The sequence below is a fragment of the Notamacropus eugenii genome, chromosome 2 (genome assembly GCF_028372415.1).
Source record: "Notamacropus eugenii isolate mMacEug1 chromosome 2, mMacEug1.pri_v2, whole genome shotgun sequence".
Classification (NCBI taxonomy): domain Eukaryota; kingdom Metazoa; phylum Chordata; class Mammalia; order Diprotodontia; family Macropodidae; genus Notamacropus; species Notamacropus eugenii.
Window position 1 is genome coordinate 98,131,244 of NC_092873.1, and position 21,746 is coordinate 98,152,989.

Genomic DNA, 21,746 nt, shown 5'->3' on the forward strand with positions numbered 1-21,746 from the left:
CCCATGAGTTAGGCTGTTGTTCAGTAATTTTTCAGTCATACTTTGTGACCCCATTGAAGTGGTTTTGCCATTTTCTCCTCGAGCTCATTTTACAGATGAGGAAACTGAGGCAAACAGGGTTAAGTGACTTGTCCAGGGTCACACAGCTAGGAAGTGTTTGAGGCAGGATTGGAACTCACGAATCTGAGTCTTCCCAAACCTAGTGCTCTATGCACTGTGCTACCTAGCAACTCTATTAGTTAGGAGCTCTGTTTTCTGATCTCCCATGGCAGATTGCATATCAGTCTCTATTATCCATAGCTTTCCTTTAAAATACATATTAGATTTAATAGGGTAGTTCCAACATTGTCCTACTTGTCCATGTGCCCTTCTGAACTGCTTTCTGCTCTCTTCTGTGTATTTTAAAACCCTTTACTGTTTACTACTTTTATTTTTGTTGTTATGGTATCACTGTCACTGATCACTGTTTTCCCCCCTCACCTCTAAAATAAGTTTTCACTTGCAACAATAAAGTTAAACTAAATAAATCTATACATGAAAATGCATGTGTCATTCTAGGACTTCCATGGTCTGCTCCCTCACTGCAGAGTTGGGAAGCATGATTCTTTATCAGTCTTTTGGATTTGATTAGTCATTGGATTAATCTGTTTTTCTCATTTGTTTTCCTTTCCCTTGTTGTACTTACAGAATAAGTTGTTCTGTAACTGCCCATTTCACATTAAATTTGTCCAGGTTTCTCTGAAACCATACCTTTCAGCATTTCTTACAACACAACAGCATAGCAGTCTATTCATATACCATAACGTGTTTAGCTCTTCCCCAATTGATGGGCACCCCTTAAGTTTCCGATTCTTTTCCATAACAAAAAAGTGCTGCTATAAATATTTTGTACATGTGGGTCCTTTCCCTCTGTTTTTGTTCTTTTGGAATTTGCCCAGTGGTGGTATCAGTGAGTCAGAAGGTAGGTACAGTTTAGTTACTTGATGGGTATAGTTCCAGTTTGTTTCTCAGACTAACTGGATCAATTCATAGCTCTGCCAAAAATGCTTGTCCTCCCCATAGGCCCTTATCAACAGTTACCTTTTTCCTTTTCAGTCATCTTTCACAGTTTTCTCTAATTATTATTATTTTTATTGTTTGGAGTTATAACTATATAATTTTATTTTAAATTATAAAATTATAATTAGTATAATTTGGAATATTTACTTTTCTTCTTTTGAGAACTGCCTGTTCATATCCTTTGGTCATTTACCTATTTGGTAACGGCTTTTATTTTTATATATTTGTATCAATTCCCTAGACAGCTTGGTCGCAATAGGTATTTTTCCTCCAGTCCAGTTTTCCCTTTCTAATTATAATTTCATTGTATTTGTAGAATGGTAGAAACTCTTCAATTTCATGCAATCATAATTGACCATTTTATCTACTGTGGTGCTTTTTGTCCCTTGTTTGGTCAAGAACATTTTTATTGTTAAGAAAAGTACATTTTCCCTTATCCTCCAAATTGTTTATGATATAACCTTTTATATTTAGGTATCAATTTGGATCTCCTTGTGGTAGATGATGGGCAATGTTGGTCTCTATCTAATTCATCCTAGATTGCTTGCCAGCTTTCCTAGCAATTTTTTGTTAAATAGTGGTGCCTGGTTTATTGAACCCTATGCCAATGATTAATTGCTTCTGTTCTTAATTGTTTGTTTCATAATCAACTTTTCCCTTTTCTTAACCAGTACCAAACAGTTTTGATGCTTATTATTTTTTAGTATTGTTTGAGATCTTGTACTAATAGTCTGTCTGCTTTCCCACTTAAAAAATTATTTTCCTTGTGATTCTTGACCTTTTGTTCTTCCAAACAAATTTTATTATTCTTTCTAGTTTTACAGAGTAACTTTTTATTAGTGTGATTGGTATGATATTGAATCTGTCAATTACTTTAGGTGGTATTATAATTTTTATTATATTAGCAGGGTCCAACTATGAACTCTTCAATTCAACTATAATTCTTTAATTATTTGGCAGTCTTCATACAGATTTTGTAGTTCCACTCCTATTATTCCTGTGTGTAGCTTGATAAGTGAAGTCAAAGATAATTTTATATATTATGTAGTCATTTTGAAAGGCAAATGCCTTTCTATCTGTTCTTCTTGGGATTTGTGGGTATTATACAGAAAAAGTAATGCTTTCTTGGGAGGGTTACTTTAGATTCTAATACTTTACTGAAACTTAACCCATTTGTATTAAATTTTAGTTGAATCTTTAGTTTCTCTAAGTAAACTATCGTATCATCTGCAAAATGTAGCTATTTTGTTTCCGTTTTGCTTAGGTTTATTCCAATAATTGTTTTCTTGTCATATTTTTATATAGGTAGCAATTCTAGAACTTTACCAAACAACATTGGTGGCAGTGGACACCCTGCTTTATCTTTGATTTCATTAGAAAGGTCCATAGTTTCTCTCCATAGCGATTGGTTTTTAACAGATAATATTAATAATAATAGATAATAACAATATTAATAATAATAGATAATATTTATCACAGAGGCTGCTTAGCATATCCCAGTGGAACAGAAAGCTGCCTTATAGATCTGGATTTAAGTACTGACTCTACCATATACTGGCTCTGTGATTCTAGCCAAGTCACTTAATTTCTCAGTGTTCTAGGCAACTCTCTAAGACTATAAATTGCAGAAAAGGTGTCAGCTTGAATTGGTAGAGGAAATTTTCTCACCTGGGAGATTATAATAACAATGAGTTTATAATTTCAGTTCTTATCCTTATTGGTTATTTACCATGCTGAAGAAGAGTCTATTTATTTCTATGCTTTTGACAAAAAAGGATATCAAAAGTTTTTTTCTACATCTACTGATAGAATTATGATTTTTAATGTTTTTGTTATTAATATAGTCTACTATTTTTATGATTTTCCTGTTATTAATTAGCCCTCTTTCTACCCCAACTCCCAGTCATTCCTAGAATATACAACCTGATCATGTAACATTTAGAAATATCTTGCTGTATTTAATATTTTTGCATCAATAGTCATTAGGAGGTTTTGGACAACAGTTTCTTTACTTCATCTCTCCATGTATTACCCAAGTATTAGAACCAAATTTATCTCATAGAATGAATTTAGATTCCTTCTTTTCTGATTTTTCCCCATCACTTTGGTAAAATCAGAATTGTTTGTTCTTTACATGTTTGATAGAAGTCACTTGGAAACCTATCTGGTCTAGGATTTTTTCTATGAGGATTCCTTTATGGCTTGTTCAGTTTCTTTTTTCTAAGAGTCCTTATTTGATCCCCTTTTTCTTGTTTTCTTAATCTGAGTACTTCACATTTTTAAGTACTCATCCATTTTAAATTTTCAGTTTTGTTGTTACAGAATTAAACAAAATAATTTTTAAGAATTTCTTTTATTTTCTCTTCATGTGTTGTGAATTCTTTTCTCCTGAAAAAATCAGACTCTACTAGTTTTGTTTAAACCAGCTTCTAGTTTTATTTTCCTTTACTAGTTTTGCAGATTCTACTTTAGTAGTTTTTTTAACCAGTCCTTAGTTTTTTTGAGTTCTTTCTTTAAAATTCAATTTTGTTCATTTCTTTTTCTGGTTTTTAGTATTTTTGAGTTTAATTGGAGTTTTGTTATTTTTTTGCTTTTCTAGGTTTTTTTAAAATTATATGCCCAATTCACTGATCTGTTCTTTCTCTCCTTTGCTGATGCAAGTGTTTGGAGGTATAATTTTTCCTCTAAGGACTACTTCAGCTTTATTTCAAAAATTTGGGTATATTTTCTCATTGCTGTCATTTTTTTGGACAAAATTATCTATTTTTTTCTATAATTTGTTCTTTGATTCACATATTTTTTAGGGTTAAATTTTCAGTGTCCATTTAAGTTTTAAACCTTCCTTCAAATGACCCTTATTGATTAATAGTTTGGGTTGCATTGTGGTCAGTAGAGGAAATGTTTAATATTTTTGTAACTGTTTGTTTTTGTGCCCCAGCACATGGAAAATTTGTGCAGAAGTTCCACACCTCACTTGGAAATATGTATATTCTTTTCTATTCCCATTTATAGGATTATAGGTCTAGAACTGAAAGGAACCTTTGAAACTAGCTAATACAATCCTTTCATTTTACGGGTCAGAAAATAGATCCAGGGAGCTTAAGACATTTGCCTACTGTCACAGAGATAGTATACATCAGAGGCGTGATTTAAACCCAGGTCATCTAAACACAAAGCCAGTGCTCTTTTCAGTAATCTCCAGAGAACTATCCTATCTACTTATTTTTTCTAAAATTCTACTCAGGTCCTTAATTTCTTTGTTTTTTCATTATATTTGCTGAGATCTGAATGGGGCACATATTGGTCTGCAGTTGTTTTGATTTACTATCTATTTTCTCCATAATTTGACTGAATTTTACCTTAGGTATTTGGATGCTATGACTTTCAGTGCATGTATATTAAATATTGATATTTCAATATTTGTGACACATTGATGAGCATAATGTAGTTTCTCTGCTTAACACTTTCAACCCTGTCTTTTTTTTACTATAGCCTTATTTGTGATCATGATTGTTACACTTTTTTATTTACTTGAGGCATAATAAATTCTGTTCAAGCCATTCATTTGAACTATCAATGAATCTTTATGCTTCAAGTGTTTTTCCTACAAACAACATATTGTTGGATTTTTCTTTCTAATAGATCCCGCTGGACTCTTTTGTTTTATGCATGAGTTCATGCTATTCTCTCTTGTGCTTCTGATTGTAAATTGTGAATTTCCTTCCATGATATCTTCTTATTTTTTCCTTTCTTTTCCCCTATTCTACTCTTTGAAAATTAGAAGGGAGTGGAGAAAGAGAAGGAATCTGATCAACACTGAGTCTATGATTGGTTGGTTCCTAGTCTGTCTCTTCCCCTCATGGATCCCACATGGTAATGTCTACTTTTTGCATTTTCTTTCTTTTTGATCTTTGCCTTATGATCCACCTTCTGAGGTTAAAGTTTGTTTTACTTGTGACTATTATCTCCTTGACTTGGACACTCTCCCCTTTATCAGTCCTGCTCATTTTTCTGCTGTTTCATGCATTCTACACAAAAAATATTTTGTGTGTGTGTCCAGATAAAAGGGCATTTCATAAGATTCCTGGTCCTTGCACATCTTTCTCCATTTCCATACAATATTCTAGTGCATACCAATCATACAAAATTGTGAGTACCTCCCCTTTTCTCATTTCTTCCTTAATGTATTTATTTTTTCCCCCTTATTTCTTTCCTTCTCTTAAAACTAATAAAAAAGAACAAAATCACACTCAGGCTCTGGGTTTGTCTTACTTAACTCCTTCTATGACCCCTGAGAACAGTATAATTCTGAAGGGATATTTGTTACTTCTCCACCTATTAAAATGTAAGCATCATATCATCATTTAAGTCCTGAAATTTGCCAAATGTGCTTATTTTATAGGCTTCTCTTGATAACATTTCAAGATTTTCACTCAACTCTGGTCTTTTCATTACAAAGACTGGGAAAGTTATCTATTATGTTAAGTTAATTTTCCATCTATAGAATTATATCCAATTTTCAGGTCATATTCTTTATTGCAAGCCTCTGTCTTTTACTCTTTTGGAATGTCATATTCGCATATGATCTCTCATCTGTAGTAAGTGCAGCATAGCCTTTTGCGATCCTCTCTGTGCTTCCTTGGTACTTGAACTCTTTCTGATTGGTTGAAATATTATCTTTTTTTTTTTTTTTTTTGACTTGGAAGCTCTGGATTTTAGCTATGACATTCCTGGGTATTTCTTTCAGTTTGGGATTACTTTCATGAGATTACTAATACATTCTTTCTACTTTTACTTGTTCCTCTTGTTCTAAAAGATTTGCGAAGTTTTCTTTTGTTTCTTGAAATATGGCATCCAGTTTTATTTGGTCATGCATTTCAGGAAGTACTATGATTATTAAATTACATCTCCTCAAAATGTTTCTAGATCGGCTGTTTTTGATAGAAAAGAGCTTACATTTTCCTCTCCTTTTCAAATCTTTTAACTTTGTTCTAACATTTTTGTTGTCTCATGTAGTCACTGAGTTCTGATTTATTCATTTTATTCTTTCATGGCATCTACTACTTGGTTAAGGTTTTAAACCTTCCATCCTAAGCTATTTATTTCCTTTCCATTTTTCTCCTCATGAGTTCAAATTTCCCTTTTAATTTTACTCTTTATTTCTTGCTTCATTTCTTCCAGTTATTTCCGTGGTCATTTTTTTACCTCTGAGGATCTGTCCATATTTGCTGTGAAATTATTCACTTCTTCTGGACTTACTTCTTGAGTTTCTCTTGACCTACAATATTTTTTTTAATTGTGTTCAGTTTTTTCTTCTATTTACTAATTTTTTTTTCTGCCCTGAGTTCTTAGACTGGGATTTTTTTTTTTTTTTTTTTGCAGGGCCCTCTAGGTTCCATTCCCTGTAGAACTCCTTGATAGACTGGGCAAGGCCTATTTGGTCCTGTCCCCTCTATAGTCTGGATGCCGCTTCTACTGTCGTTATAGTTGAGGTGGCTAGGACTAAGCTGCATTATCTTCCTTAGTCTTGTTTTTTGGCTCAGTCTTGTGATGATGCAATGCAGGCGTTAACCCATCTCTTACTTTTTCTCCTTGCAAAATCCCTAATCAGGAGTTAGCTCTATCTCCTGCTATGGTCTTGATAAGACCCAGTCAGGTGCTTGCAATCACCCTGGTTTCAGGCCTCTTGCAAAGCTCACTAGCGTGAGTGCTCAGGCATGGAGCTGACTGTCTCCTGCTGTGGCCCCTAGCACTCTGAGGAGCTCCCATGTGGGTCCTGACTCCATGCACAGTGACCTATGGTGGCAGGATTTGTCCCTTGCTCTTTTTCTGATGGGCCAGGGCTGGGATCATTTATCTCTCCTACTACTCACAAACTTCAGACCTGAGCTGACTTCCTGAAAGTGATTCCTCTCTGAGACTCTGATGTTTCTAGCATTTTTTTTTTTTTTTGAGATTCTGAACTGGAGGAGTTTTCTTGTGTTTTTCTGTGGTTTTCCTTACCCTTTCTCCATCTGGGGTCTCTTTCAGATATTTGCTGCCTTGTGTGCTGGCAAGCTGGGAACCTCTACCAATTCTCATGCCACTCTCTTACTAAAGTGGAAATTGTAAGCCTTGAAATATTCTACAAATGTTAGCTATGGATTCAATAAACATTTATTAAACCCCTACTTAATATACCAGGCAATGTGCTAAGCACCAGGGATAAAAAAATGAGCAAGAGATAGTCCCTGCCCTCAAAGAGTCTACAGTCCAATGGGATGGGGGAGACAATATGTAAAAATATATATACAAAGCAAGTTACATACAGGATAAATAGGAAATAATTAGCAGAGGGGAGACACTGGAATTAAGAGTGGTTGAGAAGTCTTCCTGTAGAAAGTAGGATTTGAGTTGGGACTTTAAAGAAGCCAGGGAAATCAACAGTCAGAGTGGAAGAGGTAGAACATTCCAGGCCTGAGGGATAATCAGAGACAATTCCCAGAGTCAAGAGATAGAACATCTTGTTTGTGGAACAGAGAGGAGGCCAGTGTCACTAGACCACATTTTTACTATTGTTGTTATAAAGAGGCATTGTTAGTTAATGGGCAGATGGCTAGCCTTGTTCAGGAAGACTGAGTTGAAGATCTACTACTAGTACAGACTTGCTGTGTGACCATGAACAAGCCACTTAATCTTTCAATGATATAGTCAGCTCTATAAACCGTATCTTACTGAGGATTTCTGATCTGCACAGAGCTCACAATAATGAAGTTAGAGGTTCATATGTCTCCCCGCAAAGTTATAATTATTCTGGAGAATTTCCCCGGCAGAATGGGTGGATGTGAACAATTTGTTTCAATGGTCATGACAGCAGCCCTGTGGGGTACTTAGAGCTTTGTCAGACAACAAAGACACCAACGTCATCCACTGTATCCCAGGTCATCACCAATCATCTTGACTTTTGTCCTCGTATTTGACTTCAATGACTCTGGAAGAGAGAGTGAGGGTGCAACTCTTGTGCAACTCATCCTCACTTAAACCCAATTCATGAGCAAATCAAGACATCACCCATCACATCGTGATGTCATTGGTCCTCTTCAAAATGAAGGATGAATAACAATTATTCTGATTATGATCTCTTAGATATCTCATTGTCAGAAATCTAGAGAGACAGTCAAGGCTTTCCATTCCCTATCTTCCCTCTCTATGCAATATTTACTATAAAGACTGATAACAACTGATCCAACCATTCCGGAGAGCAATTTGGAACTATGCCCAAAGGGCTACAAAAATGTGCATACCCTTTGACCCAGCAATACCACTTATAGGACTGTATCCCCAAGAGATCATAAAAATGGGAAAGGGTCCCACATGTACAAAAATATTTGCAGCAGCTCTTTTTGTGGTAGCCAAGAACTGAGAATTGAGGGAATGCCCATCAATTGGGGAATAGCTGAACAGGCTGTAGTATATGAATGTAATGAAATACTATTGTGCTATAAGAAACGAGGAGCAGGTGGACTTCAGAAAAACCTGGATTTATATGAACTGATGCTGAGCGAAGTGAGCAGAACCAGGAGAATGCTGTACACAGTAACAACCATATTGTGTGATGACTGACTTTGACAGATTTGGCCCTTCTCAGCAATGCAAGGACCTAAAACAACTCCAAAGAACTCATAATGGAAAATGCCATCCACATCTAGAGAAAGAACTATGGAGTCGGAATGCAGAGTGAAGCAGAGGATTTCCTTTTTGCTTTATTTTTTTCTTTCTCATAGTTTCTCTCACTCGTTCTAATTCTTCTGTACAACATGATTAATGTGAAAATATATTTAATAGGAATGTATATGTAGAGCCTATATCAGATTGCATGCTGTCTTGAGGAGGGAGGGAGGGAGGGGAAGAAAATTTAAAACTTATGGAAGTGAATGTTGAAAACTAAAAATAAATAAATTTTTAAAAGACTGATGACAACAAATCAGATGCATACTATCAGAGTCTTCCTGATAATCTTGTAGGCAGGCATGACAGAAGCAACTGATCAGAACTCACTTCACTTATCAAAACCACATACTTCTTGAGCTCTGCCTTAAACTTTTGCTGCTTTCCAGATCACTTTCCAGAGACCTGCTACTACAATGCTTTCTGAATCAAACCTACTTATGTTCTCACTCTGTATCCTATCTGTATTTAAACTTCTGAAGTCAGATTTAATGGCATAAAGTCTAAAAAAGAAAAGGTAACCTTTATTCAAATTCACTTTGAATTTCTTACTGACTGATCAAAGCTTATACAGCTTAGTGTCTATCATGGTAAATTAGCATAAGAAAATTTGAACAGCTATATTAAATACCTCTATAGTCATCACATTCAAACTTTTAGTTTCCTTCTGTCACTATAAAATACTCCTGATCAGGAATGAAAATGTAGGTGAACCATAAGGAAGGGTTGAGCAGTAGAGGGTTGATCAGAAGAATTTTATTAACTTGATGAAGGTATAGGGAAGGCATCTCCCTGTGGAGGTTATGGATATGCCAATTAAAACCTTCATTAAAAGGACTGAGGACATCTGTGCCCAGGGGCTTGCCAACCTTTTCCCATCTCACTGAGAATAAATGATTGCCTCTTATTGTGGACCAAAGTCATGCCTTTTTAACTGGAGAGATTTAGGGAGGGAGAATAGTTAGACAGAAGATTTGGACAGAGAGGTTAAAGAGAGAGAGAACTATGCAAAGGTAAGAGTAGAACTGAACCCTGGGGTGTGAATCTTTATGACATTCCTGGCGGAGCCATTAATGGTAACCATAGGTAGGAGAACTAAGGCAGAGACATGTGGCAATTGCTTGTCTTCTTGTCTATATGCCCTGAGAGGTGGCCAAAAGAAGCTGGGTTAGACCCGCTCAACTACATGACTTCAGAAGAACATGACTCCACATGACCTAGTCTCTTAGATATAGAAGAGGGCTCCTGAGTCCCAGTTTTCTAGAGAGAAAAGGTGGGAAGGGATAGATATGCCTTACAATCACTATCCTATTGGAAAGAAGATCTTAGGACTCAGATTTCTGGAAAGAAATCCCTGGATAGCACCATCCTTTTAAAGGATTTAAGCATGTGGCTTCAGAACTGGAGGAGAACCAAGGAACAAGGCCATGATAGGATGAAAAATCTGGATGTTGCTTACTGTTACTACCATGAATAATTTAGAATATATGGGTCTCTTGGGAAATGAGGTTGTCTGTCTAGTAACCCCAAATTCATTCTCATTTGAAGGGCAGTTCAAACCTTGAGGGTAGTACTGTAAGAAGAGGCCTATGCAGGTAGTGATGATCAGTCAAAAAAGAGTCAGCCACAATGAAAACGAGTGAACCACAACAAAACAAAACAAAAATATCTAGGAAAGGTTTTTTAATGCTACACAAACATCCTATTCTCCAGTCTTAGTCTATACTCCTAATGACCAGTCATAGATGTGTTAGAGAAAATGGATGAGAAAGTACAGATAGAAGTAGTCTATTCTCACCACTAGAGAAACAACTAAAACTCCATTTACTATTCATGACGATGGTGGTTAGAAATCATCTTTATGCACATACCTATTGCATTTCATATATATAAATTTCTCTCTGGTGTGCACAGATATTTATTTAGAAATGAAAGCATTTCCTCTGACTCTCCTGGCTTAAGTATTTATAACAATGTAATATTTAATAACTGAATAATTCACAGTAACATAAATAAAAGGGAACTCTACTCCTATGAAGAAATAGATGCATCATACTAGGTTCACAGTTTCCAGAACACAAAAGCAAATTCACAAGAGCCTATCAATGTGACAAGGCAGCCCCCAAACTGAATGTGATCTTAGGTGGTCTCACTGCATACTGGCCACAACAAGGGAGGCGGCAGTCCCATTGTACTCTGCCTGTGTTAAACCATATCCGAAGGATTTTGTTTGAGTGTAGTTATTGCATCTTAGGATGGACATTGGACAAGCTGGAATGTGTGCACTTGAGAATAGGTAGAGGGAACTGGAAATGCTCTCTACTATGTGGTAAGCAGATAGAAAAGCAGAACTGCATGTTAACAAGACCTGTGACCTCAATTACCTGACAATTTTATTGAGAGAGATAAAGATTAGACATATGAAATTACTAGAGAACAGCTTAAGATAATATTAATTGTGTTAAATTGAACCAACACATTATTCCTTCTCCTAGATGTACAGATCAGGGAAAATATAATCATGCATTTCCTTCTACTGGGAATGCCCAGGCCCAAAAGGAAAAATGACTTGCAGAGCTAGTCTTACCTCTGTCTTAAGATCTGTTTATTGTCCTCAATCGTAACACTATCAGCATGATCCTGCTTGAAGATTTCAAAAGCCTCCTGCCGTCCCAGTGACATCTCTTCTTTCTTTCCTGTTTGGGGAAATGTTAAGATCTCTTTAGCTCCAGGAAGAGGATCATATTTTACTGGTAATTCAGGTCAAACCCTGAAGCAGTCAGTGGTTCTGAGACATCTGTGGTCATAAGGCTCTACACCAAATTGGGGGTTCCTGAAACCTTCTATTCAAACACAGGCCTAGGTGAAGAAGTCACTTTCACAGACAGTGTATAGTGAGGACGGATTTGGAGAATGAAGGCTATTCGGTTTCTGTTGTTGTATCCCCAGCATTTAGTCCAGTGTCTTGAACTATAAAGGCTTCTTGATTGATCTTCTCTACCCAATAGATTTTTATTTGTTCTTGAGTTTGCCAGGTTTGGGGAAGAACATTTGAACACTAGACAGCAGGAAATATCTAAAAAACATGTTTTATTTCAATTTAGTGCCATGTTTTGTTTCATTCCCCCACCCCATTTTCTTTTCATGACCCAATCCTGGTTTCTTATTATTTTCTCTATACATTTCCAGGTAAATGGTAGGAAAATAAATGATCATTAATATAGAAATCTGAGTGGAAGACTAAATAACTCAATTTCTTAAATACCTATTATAAGCTAGGCACTGTGTTAAGTACTTAGGACACAAATACAAAAAAAAAAAAAAAGAAGAAAACCAATCCCTGCCTTTGAGCTCACAGTATAATGGGGGAAGACAATTCATAAAAAGAAGCTGAAAAGGAGGAAGGGCACCCTGTGAAGATTCATGATAGGGTTGGGTCCAAAGAAGCATAGCTGGGCAAGAAGTGAAGAGATGGTTGGCCTGGGAACACCCTTTAAATGGAGGCTTTGAGAGGAGTTCTTGGCTCCGCCATCCTTCAGTCCTCTAGTCAGAGGGGAAATAGCAGCAATTACTACTGATAACTACTCTTTGCTGTTTCCCTCCCAGCTTGATGTAGATATCTTTCTTTGCCTCATTAAAGGGAGCCATGCCCTGGCTACTTCTTAAATAGGCCTATTAGATGAATGGGCATTTCCTCACCCTAAGTGAGTATCTGAATAGACCTTGGCCTAAAAGGGCCCAAGGTCTCCCATTGCATCTCGGGCCATCTCCAGTCATCCTGAGGAATATCTAGTCACTGGATTCAGATGGCTCTGGAGGAGAAGTGAGGCTGGTGACCTGCACAGCTCTCCCTCACTCAAAACAAAGGCAAGTGCAAGTCATGTCATCATTTCTCTGATGGCATGGTGTTCTTTGGCAATGAAGGACAAACACAACAACAACAGTCAGAGGGGAACTGAAGATACTGAAGGAACTGATGAATTGTTGAGTAGCAACGTTGATGCAAATCTCACAGGATGATGAATTTCCTGATGATAAGCCTTCTCTGGGCATGTAGGGTCCAGTCCAAAGGAATGCAACTGGGTGGTGAAGGAAATATTTTTCTCATATGTAATAACTAGTTATTGAATTAGGACCAATGTTTTTCTGCTTTTCTACTTCTACATTCAGCAATCAACCAGTGTGAGAAATCTTGGGCAAAGACTTAGCCAGGACAAGATCTGGTCAAAGACAGTAAAGAAATTCTAAGTTTAAGCAAGTGGGTAGATTCCTGTTTATTGTACTTACTCAGATAGGTCTGGGTAAATGTAGATTCTCTTTTTTGTCAGACAAGTGATATGGAAATTGATATATCTCTTTGACCAAGATTTGGGTGCTCAGTATCACATACTCCAAGACTATCATTGGAATTAACCCAGCTCTCATTATAATATTAATTCTCTCATTAATTGTTAACCAATCAGAGTTGATCATCATCCTCAGGAACAACCACTCTTCCAAGGGAATATAAACTGTGAGCCCACTGCCATGAGTCATCTTTGGTCAAAGAGACATGGCCAAATGACCATTCCTTTTATAAAATGCTGGCATTATTAATAAAACGATCAATTACTCAGAAACTGTCTCTCTCAAACTTTTTAAGTGTCATGGTGGGAAATGAGACTGAGTTTAGCCCTTTCTTGAGGAATAAGGCATACAAGAGACCTAAGTCTCTAACTGTAGTATTTAGAAGCAAGGGTTTCAGGCCAATATAGAGTTAAGGAAATTCTGACAATTGTGTGAAATATTTAAATTTGCGTGTCCTCATCAGTCCTAATCAATTTATACTTGGACTATTGAAATAGCCATCTGGTTGGTGTCTCTGCCACAAGTCTCTGCCCTCTCCCATCCATCCTTTAGTCAGCTGCCAAAAGGACCTTCCCAAAGTCCAGCTCTGACCAAGTCATTACTTAATAGATTCCAGTGATTATCACCTCCAAGATCAAGCATAAGATTTGGTATTCACAGTCCTTCATAACCATATTCCCCTCCCTTTTCCAGTCTTGTGATTCAGTAACATAAGCCTCCTTTCTCTTTCTCACAGAAGATACTCCACTGCTGGCCATTTTCACCAGCTGTCCCTAATGTCTGGAATTCTTTCTGTCCTCATCTCCCTGGTTTGTTTCAAGTATAGGCTGTAATTCCACTTTCTATAAGAAGTCCTTCTAATTCTCCTTAATGCTGAGACCTTCTCTCTATTGATTATGTCCAGTTTATCCTATATAAATATACATATATATGTGTGTGTATATATATATGTGTGCGTGTGTGTGTGAGTGTATGTATGTGTAGATATATATATATATATATACATGTATATATATTATTTGTAAAAAGTTGTTCACATACTATCTCCCCTATTAGACTATGAGCTCTTTGAAAGAATGGACTATCTTTTGCCTTTCCTTGAATCCCTAGCTTTTAGTAAAGTGCGTGGCAAATAGTAGGCACTTAATAAACGTTTATTGGCTGACTGCATTCCTGAGGATGTTCCTGTAGCATTGCCTTTAGCACTATCTATATCTTCTTCCATGGAGAAAGCCAGCCCTGGTGTGGCAGGTTAAAGATTGTGTCTAGAGTTGTATTCCACGGTAGATCTTATCCTGAGGTTATCTGTGGGAGGGGGAACCAAGGGCCAACTCTAACTGGTGACACTCTGAGACTCCACCAAGCAGCTTTCAAACAGAACAAAATTTGTTTTGCCCCTCTCCTGGAAAAAAAAAAAAAAAGACATTCCCTCACATCGTGTCTGCCTCTGGGTAAGACAGCTGAATGCTCCCAGCTGACAACAATTTAATGATTATCATTGATAAAAATAGCACCAGGAAGAATGTCTGAATGGTGAAACACAAAGACGCTCCACCCTTTTTCAATGAGAAACAAACAGACAATGGTTAGTATAGTCTTCACATATGTATCACATAACTCAAGGAGCGGGTGAACATGAAGAAAGGTTTTTGTAAGAATTGGAATAGGCCACCACAGAGAAACACTGGATAGCTGGTGTTTAGGGGTACTTAATTCACTGACCACTTTAGACCTGACTCTACATAGCTCATCAGATTGACTGTACTACCCATCACCATGCCCCCTCCCAAGAAATGGGAGACTAATTCCTTTTTTCCAGTGTGTATCTAGCCCAGTGAAACAGTGTACATTTTATTGTCTAAAGTGGTAGATGGAGAGAATAACTCCCTCCACAACAGAAGGTGGAAGGAAAAGCTTACTCTGAGAGCACCTTGGGAAAGAGAAGAGGTTCTATGAAATCAGGTTGGAGCCTAGGTGAGGGGCCACCAAATCATATCCCACAGTCACAGAGGAGATGACAATGTGAAGAAGGCTGCTCAGATGTTTCCTTACTAGAGTCCTCCTGTAGTATGGGATTGGCATCCTTTATTAATTAATTGAACTTAGGTGTGTGTCTTGAAGAGTCTTGTGTGGGCACTTGACCTTGGAAAGGTACTTCTAAGACTCCTAAATGCATATACTACTGAATCAACTGAAAAAATAGGCAACAAATGATAAGTATGATATGATGTGGTATTCTTCTCTGGACTTCTCAGTCAATTCTGTGACCCAAAAGAAGTGATTTGTTGTAGAGTATCATTTGCAAAAGTCTCTTTCCTTCTTCCTCCCTTTGTGGAGGTTACATAAAAACTGCGTAGAAATGGGAATGTAGGTATATGGGTTGGTGGCTATTGATACCATCTTGATCCTCCATTTTGGAAATATTAATGCCCAGGATTTTTTCCCCAATCGTTTTGGTATTTTTGCCTTTTTCAGAGAGCATAAAAATCAACCCTCCATCTCCAGATCTGGTCCAGCTGCTTTGTCTTCATTTAATGTTATTTCTACTGCTTCATGGAACACAACTGGAACTGAGTTAAGGGCTTGAATGTGGCAACATTCTCTCACATTCCACTAGTTTGTTTTGTCAGCTGTGAGTATGCTAGACCAGTGGTCCTTACATTAGCTGACTATTGGGAAGGTTGGGGAAAGGAACTGGGTTTGTCTTTAGACCTCTTCTCTTCTGGGTCCACAGTCTCTTCCTTGGTAATTACATGAATGTTTAGAACTTCAGCTCTTGCAGTCATACGTGGGAAACCTCTCCCTGGATATACTGTCAAACTAAAACTGAATAGGTTCAAAAAACTTTCCTCTCCAAACCTGTCCCTCTTCTTTATTTCTTTTCTTCTGTCAATGCAACCACCAGTAACATTCACCTATGATCAAAAGGTTAATATCAATTTGTTCCCTCCTTCTATATTACCTTCCACACCCAATCAGTTGTCAGACGCTATGACACCCTATCTTTCACATCTGTGTCCTCTTTTTTATCCTTACTGCCATGGCCTCTATTGAGACCTTCATTACCTCCTGTATGGACCAGCCTATAACTAGTTTCCTCACCTCTCAACCTCCTCCAATTCATTGTACACGTGATTTATGTCTCTATCTAATCATGATGCATCCTTTATTCAGAGCCCTTGAATGCTTATAGATTACCAGATAAAGGCAAAATTATGAGAATTCAAGACCCAGTACCATCTAGGATTACCCCCCACCTTTCTAACTTTATCTGGAATGAAAAAAACTATTATGTCAAGAGCTTGCTATGTGCCAGGCAATGTATTCCTGTCCTCAAAGAGCTTGTATTTTCATAGGGGGAGGGACAACATATACAGGGGAATGTATATCAGGGAAAGGTATTTTGGCCTGGAGTCACAGGGAGGGGTGAGTAGATTCAGAGGACAATCAAAAGTAGCCCCATGCATTTGTTTACCAAGTGGAGAGCAAAAGGGGGACAGCTATGGATGAGGGCAGAGCAAATGGCAAGAATGAATGAAAAAGCATTTATTTATTAGGTGCCTATTATGTGGCAAAACACTGTGCAAGGTGGTATGGAGGAACAGTAGTCCCTATTTTTAAGGAGTTCACATTTTAATGGAGGAGATAACACACACTGGAAGTTTTGGAGACATGTCAAATGGATGTGGTCCAGTGGTCCTAGGATACAGTAACAAAGCAAATGGTAATGTATCTTCTTCAGCATTATTTCCATGAGTTAAATACTATCCCATTTTTGATGTGGAACTAGGTGATGGCATCAAGAACTTTGGGAGTGAGGACATTCTTGTCTGGGCCTTCAGTAGTCGAGGCTGCCTAGGAAATCAGAGGCAGTGACCCTTCCACAAAGGGACAATGGCTGCTGGAACAGGCTGGAAACATGAGCAGTGGCAAGGAGGGAGGGGTCTGACTGCTCCTGAGGCTCTTGGGCTTACCTGCCTGATGGTGGCAGTTGATCAGCAGTTAGTGGTGGTGGCAAGGACAGTAGGCCATCCTTCAAAGGGGTCTGTGCTTTGGACAATGAATGTGGGTCTAGAGATGTGGTGTGAGGGTTAGAGGGAAGGTGTTGGTCAGGGCAGTGGTAATAATTTGACTGTCCTACCCATGAGGCCTCCTTCTCTCAGGTTGCCTTGGTACTCTTGGTAGGCTAAGCTGCCTGCTCCAGGAGTAGCAGTTGCGTGGTGTTGGTCTAATGGCATGTAGCTGTCAGGGAGTGACAAAGGCAGTAGAGCCAGTGGCCTGGGGAGTGCTCCTATTCCTAAGGCTCTTAGCCTTACCTTCTCATCAGTGGCAGATGTTTGGCATTTGGATAGCAGGCCTCTTTTTCACAAGGGTTCCTTTCCTGGTTGACAGCAGCTGGGGAGCATAGCTAGAAGCAGACCTGATGATCCAAGGGTTGCACTGATATTCTCGGGGACCTTGGGGTTATATGCCTGTTGTTGGCAGACAGCTGGTGGTTGGAAGCAGAAGCTTGGTGGCAGGAGAGAAGATACCTTCTCCATAAAGGCTGACTCCATGAATAATGGTTGAGGTGGCAGCCTAGAAACAGAACTATTGGTCTGAACAAAGTAGCTATTTCTAGGGGCTCTTGGGTATAATATCCTGAGCTATTTCCACTAATAGAAAAAGTCTAAAGGTGGATGGCTAGATAAGATGTGAAACATGGGATAGTGGTTTGGGGCCAGCTAGACATAGTGGGAGACAGAGTTTTGCACTGATTTCATCATAGTATTGCTCAGTCATGGGGTAAGGATTGCAAGGCTGAACAGATTAATTTCCTGGGGGCACAGATACTGGAGGCATGGTGTGGAGTGTAAGGACTCTATGCTCCAGTTAAATGTAACTACTTAGGCAAGGCCAATATTGTGGAGAAAAGGAAGGGACTCACCTGAACTTTAAATAACACATCAAAATGGATTCTGGAGCAGCAGAGCCAACAAAAGGATGGGTAAAGCAATTTTCCAGCACAAGACAACCTAAAAGGTCAGCAGGAAAGGTGTTCTGTATTTTGGTGAGAGTAGAGCACAATCTAGAGCAGGCCACATCCAGGTAAGAGAGCAGCAGGCCCCATCTTAGCAAGCCAGCAACTGGCCCTTGGGGCAACTGAATTGGCAGCAGTGGCTTCTAGAACTCTCAGTCCATAGATGGGAAGGGGATTAGATAATTGATTAGAAAGTGATTACAGGGGTCCTGTTTCTGGCACTGGGTGCAGCACTCTGCTGCATTGCACATATGCAGATGTAAGGTGCAGACCTGGGTCACAGTCCCAGCATGAGGGGGAGCACCAGCAATCCAGAACTTGCAGCTTCAGGGGAGCAAGGAACCCTGGTCACAGTTCCAGGGTAGAAAAGAGTGCTGTGGTTGCTCACAGATCAGAGCACAGGACAGAAGAGTAGTAAACACACCTCTCCTTAGCTCATACCACTTTGAAATAACTGAAAACTTACAGGCCTCCAGAACTAACTCTAAAAACAGTTGCACAAAAACTCTGATGCTTGGGACCATGTCTTCTCCACTCCAGCAACAGAGTCCAATTTTAATGTAAAGTTAAAAGTGAAGAAATAAGCTGGAAAAATGAGCAAACAATAACAAAACCTGACCATAAAAAATTACTATGATGACAGGGAAGATCAAAACACAAACTCAGGAGAAACAACAAACTCAAAATTGCTATATCCAAAGTCTCAAAGAAAAATGTAAGTTGGCCTCAGGCCAAAGAAAAAAATTACTAGAAGAGATCAAAAAGGATTTTAAAAATCAAATAAGAGAGGTGGAGGAAGAACTGGGGAAAAAAATAAGAGTGATGCAAAAAAAATCAGTAAAAAAGTCAATAGCTTGGTAAATGCACCAAAAGTATAGAAAATAATATACTTACAAAACAAGAATGGGCCAAATGGTTTTAAAAAATGGTGCAAAAATCCACTAAATCCTTTTCTTTAAAAAGAAGAATTGGCCAAATGAAAGAAAATAGTTCCTTAAAAATTAGAATTGAATAAGGGGAAATTAATGACTCCATGAGACATCAAGAAACAATAAAACAAAATGAAAATAATGAAAAATAGAAGGAAATGTGAAATATCTCATTGGAAAAACAACTGACCTGGAAAATAAATCAAGATGATTTAAGAATTATGATCAAAAAATAAAAAAGAGTCTAGATATCATCTTCTAAGAAATTATCAAAGAAAACTGCCTTGATATTTTAGAACCAGATGATAAAATAGAAATAGAAAGAATCTACTGATCATCTCCTGAAAGAGATCTCAAAATGAAAACTCCCAGAAATATTATAGCCAAATTCCAGAGTTCCCAAATCAAGAAGAAAATACCGCAAGGAGCCAAAAAGAAACAATTCAAATATCATAAACCCATAGTCAGGATAACACAAGATTTAGCAGCTTCTACTTTAAGGGATCACAAGACTTGGAATATAATATTCTGGAGGGCAAAGCAGCTAGGATTACAACCAAAAATTACTACCCAGCAAAATTGAGTATAATCTTTCAAGGGAAAAATTGGAATTCAGTGAAATAGAGGACCCTTTTAAGCATTCCTGATGAAAAGATCAGAGTTGAATAGAAAATCTGACTTTTAGATACAAAATTCAAAAGAAGCATCAAAGGTAAACAAGAAAGAGAAATCATCAGGGATTCAATAAGACTAAACTGTCGACATTCTTACATGGGAAGATGATACTTGTAATTCTTAAGAACTTTATAAAAATTTTTTGCTAGGGCAGTTACAAAGAGTATACCATGAGAGCAGGGATGTGAGCAGAATATAATGGGATGATACCTTAAAAAATAAAGTTAAAGGGTAAGAAAGAGGAATGCACTGGGAGAAGGGGGAAAGGGAGAGGTAAAATGTGGAAAATTAACTCAGAAAAAGAGGAGTGAAAGGGCTTTTACAGAGGAGGCAGAAAATTTGTAGTGGTGGAGGGCAACACTTGAACCTTACTCTCATTGGAATTGGTTCAAAGAGAGAATAACATATATATGCAGTTGGATATAGAAATCTGTCTTACCATATAGGAAAGTAGAAGAGAAAGGGAGTAAAGGAAAGGGAGGTGAGCTGATCAAAGGGAGAGTGGATTGGAAGAGGAGGAAGTCCAAAGCAAAATACTTTTGAGAATGGACAGGGCGAAAGGAGAGAGAGAGAGAGAGAGAGAGAGAGAGAGAGAGAGAGAGAGTAGGATAAATGGGGAAAATAGGATGGAGGGAAATACAAAGTAATCATAACTGAGAAGAATTTTTATAGTAAATTTCTCTGATAAAGGCTTCATTTCTCAAATATATAGGGAACTGAATCAAATTGATAAAAATACAAGTTATTCCCCAGTTGATAAATGATCAAAGGATACATATAGGCAGTTTTCAGATGAAGTAATCAAAGCTACCTGTAGTTATATGAAAAAAAATGCTCTAAATCAGGGCTTCTTAAACTTTTTTTCACTCATGACCCCTTTTCGAGTTTGGGCAGCATTTGCTGGCATTGCATTGCCTGAGGGCATGCTTTCAAGGATGCCGTGAAGTTGCACATGCAACATGGGCAAGCACTGCCAGAAATACCTCAGATTCATTATGTGTTTGATTTTTAATTAATTTTTGGTTATGTGTTCAGAAACCTTTTACTGCTGCCATATGGGTCATGACCCACAATTTAAGGGCCCTGTATCACTACTAATTAGAGAAATGCAAATTAAAACAACTCTGAGGTACCATCTCACACCTATCAGATTGGCTAATATGGCAGAAAAAGGAAATGACAGATGGTGGAGGGAAAGTGGGAAAATTGGCACACTAATGCACTGTTGGTGGAGTTGTGAACAGATTCAACCATTCTAAAGAGTAATTTGGATCTATGCCCCAAATGCGATAAACCCCTGTCTCAGTAGTACACTACTAGGTCTGCACTCCAAAGAAATTTTACAAAAACGGGGGAGAAGGACATATATATGTATATATTTAAAACAGCTGTTTTTGTGATGGCAAAGAACTGGAATTGCCCATCAAAGTGGAGAATGGCTGAACAAGTGTGCTATATATTTGTGATGATATGCTATTATGCTAAATGAAATAACAAGCAAGATGCTCTCAAAAAAACCTGGAAAGACTTACATGAACTGACATAAAGTGAAGTGAGCAGAACCAGGAGAACATTGTATACAGGAACAGCAATATTGTGTGATGATCAACTGTGAATGACTTAGCTCTTCTCAACAATTCAAAAGGACAAAAAGACAAAAGGACTTAGGATGAAAAATACTATCCACCTCCAGTGAAAAAACTGATGAGTCTGAATGCAGATTGAAGCATACTTTAAATCCAAACTTTCTTTTTCTTCTTTTTTCTTTGGTCTGTGTTTTCTTTCACAACATGGCTAATATGGAAATATGTTCTGTATGACTTGCACATGTATAAATTGCATCAAATTGCTTGGAGGAAGAAATGGAGAGAAGGAAGGAGAGAATTTTTAAATTTTAAATTTTAAAAAATAAATATTAAAATTGTTTTTGTACATAATTGGGAAATATTAAAAAAATACTCACTATTTCTTTCCCTCCCCCAACCCTTAACATGTCCTCTGTAATCCTG

At 37.7% G+C, this 21,746-nt stretch overlaps 1 protein-coding gene across 3 annotated transcripts in view; it reads right to left on the minus strand.

Annotated features, from left to right (window-relative positions):
* Positions 1 to 21,746, minus strand: part of KIF6 (kinesin family member 6) — a 504,404-nt gene that overhangs the window by 120,437 nt on the left and 362,221 nt on the right. For all 3 annotated transcript variants that reach the window (XM_072642001.1, XM_072642002.1, XM_072642000.1), the window contains one exon: positions 11,354 to 11,462. In XM_072642001.1, coding sequence (XP_072498102.1) covers positions 11,354 to 11,462 — 109 coding nt within the window. The remainder of the gene's footprint in view (positions 1 to 11,353; positions 11,463 to 21,746) is intronic.